Source organism: Peromyscus californicus, unplaced genomic scaffold (genome assembly GCF_007827085.1).
Source record: "Peromyscus californicus insignis strain IS unplaced genomic scaffold, ASM782708v3 Scaffold_19__1_contigs__length_69161282, whole genome shotgun sequence".
In the NCBI taxonomy this organism is placed as follows: domain Eukaryota; kingdom Metazoa; phylum Chordata; class Mammalia; order Rodentia; family Cricetidae; genus Peromyscus; species Peromyscus californicus.
This window is the reverse complement of record NW_026294491.1, coordinates 3,302,956-3,314,332: the sequence shown is the minus strand read 5'-3', so window position 1 is coordinate 3,314,332 and position 11,377 is coordinate 3,302,956. Positions and strand designations below refer to the sequence as shown.

The 11,377-nt window shown below is 51.2% G+C and overlaps 1 protein-coding gene across 1 annotated transcript; it reads right to left on the bottom strand.

Moving 5' to 3' along the window:
- Positions 1-832: 832 nt before the first annotated feature.
- LOC128114367 (HLA class II histocompatibility antigen, DP beta 1 chain-like) lies at positions 833-9,985 on the bottom strand. Its single transcript, XM_052744300.1, has 5 exons — positions 9,473-9,985; positions 5,689-5,970; positions 5,065-5,175; positions 4,606-4,638; positions 833-3,895 (listed from the first exon to the last, which is right to left on the bottom strand). The coding sequence occupies exons 1-4, from the start codon at positions 9,750-9,752 to the stop codon at positions 4,610-4,612; spliced, it is 702 nt and encodes a 233-aa protein (XP_052600260.1). The 5' UTR covers positions 9,753-9,985; the 3' UTR covers positions 833-3,895; positions 4,606-4,609.
- Positions 9,986-11,377: the final 1,392 nt, after the last annotated feature.

The following is an 11,377-nucleotide window of genomic DNA, read 5'->3' as shown; positions in this document are numbered from 1 at the left end:
CCCCGAGTTGGACTTTGGTGGCATCCTTACTTTGGTCTGTTGTTGGTTCCCTGTCTGGGGTGAGTAGACGTTTATTTACATCTCATCAGGAATGGTATCACACAACACCTTAAATGAAGAATGAGGATGTCTCCCTGAGCAGCCCAGATGTGGGAACAAATCAGGTCTTAGTCTCAGTGAAAGGCAGCAAAATAGACCCTTCCCTCCGTGGATGCAACCACGTAAGCCCCCTGCTTATTCTGCACTCTGTGTGAATCTGTTCCCAAGCTGTCTGTGCTTTTCCCAAGTACAGGAGATGAAGGAATGCACGCCATGTTCCACATTCCAGCAGCTCCTGTGAAGGCCATGGCCCCAGCCTCTTCCATCTCTGAAGGGCTTGGAAGCCATGAACACTCCAGCAAGTGTGGGACTCATGGTGACACACTCTCCTGTTGTGTCCACATCGCCTCATGGAAATCAGGCAGAGGCCAGCTCTTCTCACTGAGGTTTACCTCAGTCTCAGTGGGGACTGCTTTTCTTTTCTTCTTAGACACAGTCTCACTGTGCAGCCCAGGCTGGCATCAAACCTGTAGATGACTCTCCTGCCTCTGCCTCCCAAGTGTTGGGGATTACAGGTGTGAACCAATATGCCTGGCTTAGAATTCTTTTTTTTTTTTCATTTTTCTTTATTAAGAAATTTTCTACTCACTCCACATACCACCCACAGATACCACCTCCTCCCTCCTCCCACCCCCTAGCCCTCTCTCCCAAGCCATCCCACATCCCCCAAATTAAGGTCTCCCATGGGGAGTCAGCAGGGCCGGCAAACTGAGCCCAGGCAGGTCCAAGCCCCTTCCCACTGCACCAAGGCTGCGCAGGGCGTCACACCACAGGCACTGGATTCCTAAAAGCCTGCCCATGCACCAGGGATGGATCCCGATTCCCCTGCCTGGGTGCCCCCCAAACAGTTCAAGCCAAACAACCATCTTCTGTATCCAGAGGGCCTAGTCCAGTCCCATGGGGGCTCCACAGTCACCAGTCTACAATTCATGGGCTTCCACTAGTGTGGCCGGTCATCTCTGTACATCTTCCCATCATGATCTCGATGTCCCCCGCCTGCAGAATCCCTCCTCTCTCTCATCGATTGGATTCCCGGAGCTCAGCCTGGTGCCTGGCCGTGGATCTCTGCATCTGCCTCCATCAGTATTACCTTTTGTCTAAAATGTTTTGATGACAGTGTGAAGTGTCCCCAGACACTGGTGCTGCAACAGACTTAGGGGAAGGATCTTGGGGTTCATCTCATTTTAGGTGTCAGGCAAAGCTCCTTGACCTCAGAGGCGACGTCGAGGAGACACTGAAGTACAGAGGAGTGTTCTTTTAAAGTGTGTGTGTGTGTGTGTGTGTGTGTGTGTGTGTGTGCATGTGCGTGCACGCACACCTGTGAGTTTATGTGCACCAAGTGCATGCAGCCGATTGTGGAAGCTAGAGGGTGGATCTCCTGGAGCTGGAGTTACAGGTGTGGTGGTATTGTGTTCCCCAAAATATTGTGTACCCTAATAAACTTATCTGGGGTCAGAGAACAGAAAAGCCACTAGATACTTAGGATAGGCAGTGGTAGCACATGCCTTAATCCTAGCATTCCAGAGGCAGAAATCCATCTGTTCAAGGATACAGCCAAGCATGGTGACTCACGCCTTTAATCTCAGAAAGCGAGCCTTTAATCACAGGGAGTGATGGTAGAGAACAGAAAGGTATATAAGGCATGAGGATCAGAAACTGGAAGCATTTGGCTGGTTAAGCATTTGGTTGGTTAAGCTTTCAGGCTTCTAGCAGCAGAGTTCAGCTGAGAGCCATTCGGATATGAGGACACAGAGGCTTCCAGTCTGAGGAAACAGGGTCAGCTGAGAAGTTGGCCAGGTGAGGTTAGCTGTGGCTTGTTCTGTCTCTCTGATCTTCCAGTGTTCGCCCCAATACCTGGCTCAGGTTTGATTTTATTAAAAAGACCTTCTAAGATTCATGCTACATACAGGTGGTTGTCATTTGCCTGATGTGGTGCTGGGATTTGAACTAAGTCCTCTGCATTAGCAGTTAAGTACTTTTATCCCCTGAACCATCTCTCCAGCCCCAGGAACTGAGTTCTTTTTTTTTTTTTTGGTTTTTCAAGACAAGGTTTCTCTGTGTAGCTTTGCGCCTTTACTGGATCTCGCTCTGTAGACCAGGCTGGCCTCAAACTCACAAAGATCCGCCTGCCTCTGCCTCCCCAGTGCTGGGATTAAAGGTGTCCACCACAACCGCCCGGCAAGGAACTGAGTTCTTAAATCTTATTCATTCTTTGCCTCAGTGTTTCTATCAGTTCCTTTTCTCGCTGCTGTGCCCAGAACCCTGACAAGAAGCTTGTGAGGGAGGAGTGGTTTATCATGGCTCACAGTTCCAAGGGATTCAGTTCATCATGGCAGAAGAGGCGGGGCAATAGGACGAGGCAGCGGTCACACTGCCTTGGCAGTCAGGAACTAGAGAGCAGACAGGAAGTGGGCTCGGCTGTAAAACACGAGAGCAGCCCTCCAGCACTCCACTTCCTTGTAGCTAGAGTTTTCCTGCCTGGCCCATAGTCAGGACAAATCTCTATCACCTGCCAGTCCCACAGCAGCTCAGACCCGACCAAGTAAACACAGAGACTTATATTGGTTACAAACTGTATGGCCGTGGCAGGCTTCTTGCTAACTGTTCTTATAGCTTAAATTAATCCATTTCCATTAATCTATACCTTGCCACGTGGCTCGTGGCTTACCGGCATCTTCACATGCTGTTTCTCATCGTGGCGGCTGGCAGTGTCTCTCTGACTCAGCCTTCCACTTCCCAACTTTATTCTCCTCCTTGTCCCACCTATACTTCCTGCCTAGCCAATGGCCAATCAGTGTTTTATTTATTGACCAATCAGAGCAACACATTTGACATACAGACCATCCCACAGCACTTCCTCCAGCAAGGCTCCATCTCCTAAAGATTCTGAGTCTCAGACAGCACTCCAGCTGGTAACTAAGTGTGTAAACACACGAGCCCGTGTGGGACATTTCACAGTCAAACCACAACAGTGATTCTGTGGCGTCTACTGAACGGGGCAGTGTTTGGTAATCTGACAGCCTGGGGCTCACTTCCTCTGTGACTTTGTCAGCTTGCTAATGGGTCTGTTGTGTTTGGGGATTGATAACCTGAGAGCTAATGAGCCACGGAGAGATACTTCATCTCCAACTGCCCTGCGTTCTGCAGTGATTTCGGTTTTCCAATTCTCTAGCATCATCTGTGCACCCATTCCCATAAAATCCACTCGGAGAGCCGTAGACAAGCATTATAAACTCCGTCTGCCCGCTGTGGCAGCTACTGCGTTATTCATGGCTTCACTTGAACTTAAGTGATTTAAATTGGAACGAAGTGATAACTTCTGACCCTCTGACCACCTTGCTGTCAAGACAGACAGACAGACATCTGACAGCAGAGACTTCTGCCAGGGAGTCTGCTCGCTGCGTTTTCTGAGGCCATGCTTGAGGCTATGGATCTGAAATGCTCCCCCAAAGGCTCACGGATTGATGGCTTGGTCCCTGATGCAGTGTTGTTCAGAGGTGAGCAGTCTTGAGGCCAGGAACTTGTCAGTGGATTTGCCCTTTGATGGATTTATTTCTATTTGGATTTATGTGTGCATGTGTTTGCTCATGGAGGACAGAAGAGCGCTTACAATCCTTGGGAGCTGGAGTTACAGGCAGCTGGGAACTGAACAGGGCCCTCTGGAATGCTGGGAACTGAACGGGGCCCTCTGGAATTTTAGCAAGTGCATACCTGCCGAGCCATCTCTCTGGCCTCTGTTGATGGATTTATAGTTCCTGGACTGCTGGGAGCTGGTGGACACTATGGCAGGTGTAACCTAGTCAGAGGAAGAGAGTCGGTGAGGATGTGCCCTTGAAAAGTATAACTAGGTCCCAGACCCCACTGTGTGCGTGTGTGTGTGTGTGTGTGTGTGTCTGTGTGTATGTGTGTGTGTGTCTCTGTGTGTGTGTGTCTGTGTGTGTGTGTGTATCTCTGTGTGTGTGTGTGTGTGTGTGTGTGTGTGTGTGTGTGTGTGTGTGTGTGCCTGTGACACAGAACAAACCTTGTTCTAGGCACTGTAGAGGGAAAACAAGTCACTGTGGTTCTGACACAATTTCTCTGTCCTCTAAGTCTCAGGACAGAGAAATTATGACCTCGTAAGATGGTGTTGGGAGCTGGAGAGATGGCTCAGGAGTTAAGAGCACTTGTTGCTCTGGCTGAGGACCCAGGTTCAGTTCCCAGCACCCACATGGCAGCTCACATCTGTGACTCCAGTTCTAAGGGACCCGATGCCCTCTGCTGGCCTCAGCAGGCATCAGACATGCAGGCGGTGCACAGACACACATGGGTACAGGCACTTACAAAATAAAACTAAATAAATAGTCTTTAAAAGGACTGAGTGTGAGCTTGGTAAGAACAACTTACCCCAGCTTCCTTCCTCAGTGGTGGGGACCCCACTCTTCCCCACACTCCCTCAGCGGCTGGGCCTGAGAGGGGAGTTCAGGCCTGAGATATTCTGACCATGAATAGGCAGGCACAGCGTCTTACCTGCTCATGTAGATCCTGGAGATCTCGGCTGAGCTGAATGAGGAGACGAAAGGAATGCATTCAGCCATTAAAATTCCCTGAGATGGAGAGACACTCTATCCCACCTCCATCTCCTTCACTGCATGTTCCCCACATAAGCCTGGGAAGCTGGGGACTGTGTCGCCCTATGGTCAGACCCCAGGCTGGGGTTTCCTCTCTCCCTACAGGACAACTTCTCTGTGACACCAGTTCCAGTGGCTTCTAGAACTCTCCAGTGTCACTTCTCTGCCTTAGGCCTTTCTGTGGACAGGAGGGTATATCAGCGAAAGGCTGGCCCCAGGCACCTGCCAGGATTCTTTATTTCACATCTTTGGTGTCTGGGCTGAGACTGAATCTCAAGGTGTAGCCCAGGCAGGCCTTGAACCTGTGACCCTCCTGCCTATGCTGGGGTCGGAGGCTGCCCCTCCACACACTTCTTACCCCTCTTGCTCCTCAGGTGCATGATGATGCCCAACATCAAGAAGAGGAGTCCCAGCACCAGGCCACACATTCCCGTCAGCATCTTGTTTCGGGCAGAGTCAGACCTGACCTCTGGAAAGGAGAACTCAGAGTTTGTGTCCTGTCTGGCAGGCACACCACACCTTACTGCCCTCTGGTAGGGATGCAGAATGTCAATATGAAGGTCACCGAGAGGGACACATCATGGGGAAGAATATGTAGAAGGACTCTGAGATCTAGACCTAGGCTGGTGTCTTAAATGGACATGAGTGTGGATTCTGGTAGCTGCCTCTCAGAACAAGGACAGACTACAGACAGAATGAGGGAGTCAGGCCCTGTGTGAGAACAGAACAGGGCTTGTCTGCCTCCCTAGACTCCGGACAAGGGTAGATCCACTATCCTCAACATTCCCAGGCCAGGGACAGGCTCTCCTCTCATGCCTCCAGCTCAGAAGCAGCCTTAGGGGGGCCTCCAGGAAATACAGGGATGATCAGGGGATGATCAGGACCCAGTGTACAAACACCTAGGGCGGGATCGTGGACCGTGAGCCAGGGTGCCACCTGCTCTACAGAATGTGGACTGAGAAGGGTCCCCGAGGTAACTCACTCCACTCTACAGTAATGGGGCTCTGCAGGCTGGGGTGCTCCACATGGCAGGTGTAGACATCTCCCCGCTGTGGGGTCATCTCCAGCATGACCAGAATCTGGAAGGTCCAGTCTCCGTTTCGGATCAGGTTGGTGGACACGACCCCAGCAGTTTCCTCCTGGCCGTTCCGGAACCAGTGGACTTGAATGCTGCCTGGGTAGAAATCTGTCACATGGCAGACCAGCAGGTCACGGTGCTGCAGGGTGACCTTCTTGGAGGGTGACACATGTACCTCAGGCTGGACTAGGAGCAGGAAAAGAGTGACATGTGAGAGTGATTCTGTGGGACACACCTTTAATCCCAGTACTCAGGTGACAGAGGCAGGGGGATCTCTGTGAGTTTGAGGCCAGCCTGGTCTACATAGTGAGTTCCAAGACGGCCAGGAACAAATGGTGAGACATTTTTTTTTTTCTTTTAACAATGAGACTCCCACCTTTTCAACACTTTGTCATGGTGAGAAGGATGCAGGATTCATTCAAATAATTTCTTTTTAAAATTAATTTTTAAAGATTTATTTATATTTATTTACATACAGGAATGTTTTGCCTGCATGTATGTCTGTGCATTATGTGCATGCCTGGTGCCCTCGGAGGTCAGAAGACAGTGTTGGATCCCTCGGAACTGGAGTCACAGATGGATATGGTCTACCGTGTGGGTGCTGAGAACTGAATCTGCGTCCTCTGTAAGAGCAGCCACTGCTCTTACCCACTGAGCCAGCTCTCCAGCTCTCAGATAATTTCTTGAAGTTAATGTACGGACAAAAGCACTCATCGGCTTTCCAATATAATAACTTTTAAACATTTTAAAAAATTAATTTTGTTTATAAGTGGGTTCGTGTGTGGGTTTGCACACGTGAGTGCAGTGCCTGAGGAGGCCAGAAATTACAGGAGGTTGTGGCGTTGACATGGGTGTGGGAACCAAACCCGGGTCCTCTGCTAGAGCAGTCCTCAGTCTCAGTCACGGGGCCGTCTTCCCAGCCCACCCCCATCTAATACATGAGACACATCTGATGTCACTCTCTGTATTTAACGGCCTTGGGGTTGTGCAGCCTCCAAGATCTCACTCCTCACAACGCCTTTGAAACAACACTCTGAGCTCCATGTGTGGCAATCCTCAACATTCCCAACTTTCTCTTCTGTTTTTTGGGTGCTCGTGAAGCCAGCCACAGACGGATGTCTCTGTGTCTCTCTCCTTGCTCTTTCCTTGTTTGTTTCCCCTGATGCTCAAACTCAGCCTCCGTGCTGCTGCCCACTGCCTGGGGCCTCACAGCCCTCCGGAGAGTTGCTACTTTTGGACATCTGCCACCGGGCTATACTCCCCTTCAGAGGCCAGAAAACAGCAGTCTGCTCTGCAGAAAGGCTGGTGCAGGGGGGTTTCCACACCACAGCTTGCTAGCCCTAAGACCTTTCAGTTCCCAGTTTCCACACCAACACCCTGAGGATGGGGGCACACTCCTCACAATGTCCATTGTCTCCTGCAGCTCCTGGCTTCAGGTCAAGCTGCCCACACTGCTGGCCTTCTGCAGCTCAAGGCGATGCCCTTTTAGAGCCACTTCGGCCACTTTTATAAACTGACAGTTCCTCAGTTATCTCCTTCCTGAGTTGTGATTTATGAGTTAAGACATGTTTCCCTCCCTTTGAACTCCTGGACTTCAAGTCTGTTTTGTGCCAGAACGCTCCATGAAGATACTTTGCCTGCAGTATACAACTGACCTCCAGGGGGCTCTGGAGCTAAATCTTCAGGCCTAAGGGACTTTACTTTTAAAAATATTTCACAAAAACAAAAGATTGCCCACATTGTAAGGCTTCATGCTGAATGGCCACTGAACATCTTATATGATTTATTTCTAGAATCTTGTTGGTTATCCACACTAGAAATTTAGTCTGGATGGGTGCAGTGATAAACTCCTGTGAATCCAAACATTCCTGAGGCTAAAAGGAAGAAAAATCCATAACTCAAGGGCAGCCTGAGTTACAGAGATTCTTTCTCAAGGGGGAGAGGGATGGAGGTGGCTCAGAGGTTAAGAGCACATGATGCTCTCCCAGAGGACCCAGGTTCAATCCCCAGCACCCACATGGTAGCTCACAACTGTCTGTAACTCCAATTCCAGGGAATCTGACGCCCTCTTCTGGCCTTCACAGGCACCAATACAGATATGGTGGTGCACAAGCAGACAGACAGACAGACATGCAGACAAAACACCTGCACACATAAAATGAAATTTTAAAAAGGGGGGGAAAAAGAAATTTCCTAGCTCTTAATCATTCTATTTGCTTTTTCGTTAATTATTTGGTTATTTATTTTGAATAATTTTAAGATTAAACTACAAAGGTATTTCCTCTCTCATAATTGATGCCATTATTACTATTGCTAGGATGATATTTCCTTATCCACTGCTCCGACTCCAGCCTTTCCTCTTCCCAGCTCATTTAACACTCTGAAGACCCTGCTGCAACCTTGACATTTCCTATTTCAACAACAGTTCTGTGTGGTGTACACCCAGCTGTAATTCCAGGACTTTCGATCTTGAGGCTGGTGGATGGCGAGTTCTAGTCCAGCCTGGGCTACACAGTGAACTGGTCTCAACAACCATCCTCAGGGTCTGCCAACACTTACCTGTCACACCGTCATCCCCAGGACACTAACTGAAAACCTTTTAGATCTCTGCACGCCAGGTGTGGGTCTCTGGGTGGTGATTCTGGGGGTTCTGCTGAGCAGAGTGAGTCTGGGACACTCTGGTCTGAGTGATTCACCCAGGGCTCTCTGCACTCTGGCACACTGGAGGAAAGGGTGCCAGCCGCACCTGAGGGCAACCCCGCATGCTTTGGACACCCCCTTACCTAGCTACTCTGTCACCTTTTCTAGCTCAGGCCACTGCCCTGATTCCTTCCCAATCTGTCTAGATTCTCACTCATTCCCGGGAGTCAAGACTTAGCTGGTGACTGGGAATCCTGGTTCCCAAAGAGTGTTAAAGGCATGTCCCCCACACTCTCCCCTGTGCCTTCGGAAGGATCCCCTTTCTCCCCTGCCTCTTGCTCCCTCGGGTCTCCTCAGGATGCTCACCAGACTCCCTCACTCCAAAAGCTGAGGGGGAAGGAGCCAAGGCTCTTTTCTCCCAGCCTTGCAAAGTCCCCCTGACTCTGCACAGCTCACCTCTCTCCCTCTCCCTCTCTGAGTCCAAGTCTCCACCTGTCAGCTCTCTCTGGTTTCCCGACCCGTCAACGTCTGCGGACTTACCTCCCGAAACTGTTGGTCCCACCGTTTTCTGTCACCCTCTCTACCTGTGACACTTCTCTGCCCCGGGTTTTGCTTCACTTCCTGCTCTCCTCCCAGGGACTGCTCTTAGCCAGCACCGGCTCCACTGTCCCCAGGACTCAGCTTTATTCTCTTTACAGATTGGTTTTCCTAGATGACCTCACCCGGCAGACCCTCCAACTCCTGTCCTTGAGGCCTGAGTCCCCACCGCCCCCTGTGTCCCCTGCACAGCCCGCACTGCTGGGAGGTGGCACGTGATGCCCGTCTCCCCACAGTCCGCTGCGATTGTCCCATGGCCCGGCTCCCTTCACCCCACAGCAGGCTGGGTACCAGACATGACAACGCTCTTGATATTCCTGACTCCCACTGTGTGCCCACGTCCGGCTCTGCACCGCTGGCCCTGGCCCCTTTCCCCCAAGGCTCCGCCGCCTGCCCCCGCCCGGCTGCTGCAGCAGCTCCCGCCTGGCCTTGCTCTCCGCCTGGGCCTCACCTCGGCGCTTCACGGTGAAGCCTTGGTTCAGCTCGTAGTTGTGTCTGCACACGGTGTCCACCTCGGCCCTCCGTCGCTCCATGTAGTCCTTCTGGCTGTTCCAGGACTCGGCCCACGGCCGCCCCATGGCGGTGAGCGCGCGGAACTCGCCCTCGGCGCTGTCGAAGCGCATGAACTCCTCACGGTCGAAGATGCATCTCATGATGAAGCGCTGCTGCGTCCCGTTCTTCTCTGCGTAGCACTCGTGCAGCGCGCGCAGCAGGTGGGTCTCTGCGGGCATCAGAAGCCAAGTCCTGGGGCGCCGGGACCTCGCCCTTTCTCTCTCTGTCTCTCCCCTTCTCCCCCTCTCCTCTCTTCATCTCTCTTCTCTTCTCTCTCCTGCTTTCTCTCCTCCCCGCTCTGTCTTTCTCTCTCTCTCCAAGTTCAATTAGTGCTGCCCAGCTGTGCATGGCTGTGGGGACATCCACTGGAGCACGGGACACCTACCGGTGACCACACATTCAGAAAGGAATGATTGCGGGGTCGGACAGAGGCTGGGTGGTTAAAAGCGCTTGCTGCTGCTGCTGCAGAGAACCTGCACCCGCATGGTGGCTCACAACCGTCTGGAACTCCAATTCCAAGAGATCAAAGCCTGCGTCTGCCGTCCAGTGAGTGGCACCAGGCCCACTACTCGAGGTGCACAAATATACATGCAGGCAAAGCACACACACACACACACACACACACACACACACACACACACACACACACACAGTCTTCCTCTTCCAACAGCTCCCTGGGCCTTGGTTTCCTCACGAGTGACATCATGGTGAGGTTCACAGGACGTAAGGGACTTCCTGTTGAGGGTGACCAGTACCTGTCTGTGGGAAGGGTTGGGACACTAAGGACAAGGTCACAGTTCTGTGCGCCGCTGAGTGGGGTGACACTTCACATGGGACCACCAGGAGCTCCAGAATCTCACCACCGCAGTCTCTACAGGAGTGAAGCTGCAGGGCAGAGCTTGGGGTCACTGACCCATCTATCTGTGGGGACTCCTGCCTGACCCAGCCACCTTGGACACCATCAAATGTCACCGCCACCAGGAGCCTCCCCCTTCTCTTCCCCATAGCAAGATGCTTTCCCGTCTGTGCCAATGTCTTGACTACTCCTGCGTGCTGTAAATGCAGAAATAAATCCACAAATGTAAGATATAAAATGAAACTTCTTAGTCTAAAAGTATTAACTTTTTTTTCACCTTTCAAGTCCCCGTGTGGGAAGACTTAGTCTTAAAAGGTGTGGGCTGAGCCGGGCGGTGGTGGCACACGCCTTTAATCCCAGCACTCGGGAGGCAGAGCCAGGCGGATCTCTGTGAGTTTGAGGCCAGCCTGGGCTACCAAGTGAGTTCCAGGAAAAGGTGCAAAGCTACACAGAGAAACCCTGTCTCGAAAAAACCAAAAAAAAAAAAAAAAAAAAAAAAAAAAAAAGGTGTGGGCTGTATGTATAGAAACGCCGTGATGAAATTCACCTGTTTGCACGATAACTTCAAAAACTGATCAGGGCTGGAGAGATAGATCAGCAGTTAAGAACACTGGATGCTTTTGCAGAGGACTTGGGGTCAGTTTCCAGCATCCACAGGGCTGCTCACAACCACCTGTAACTCCAGTTCCAGGGAATCCAATGCCCTCTTCTGACCTCTGTGGGTCCTAGGCATTCACACAGTGCACAACAAACACACAGGGAAAACATCCCACACACATAAGTAAATAAAAAATATAGGAAATTAGTTTTTTAAAAGATGTAATGGCAGCATGGTAGCTCTTACCTGAAGTTCCAGTGCTAAGGATGCAGAGGCAGGAGGATTGCTGCAAATCTTGGGACAACCTGATCTAGGGGTGGAGGAGGTGGATACTGCCCTGGACCTTAATC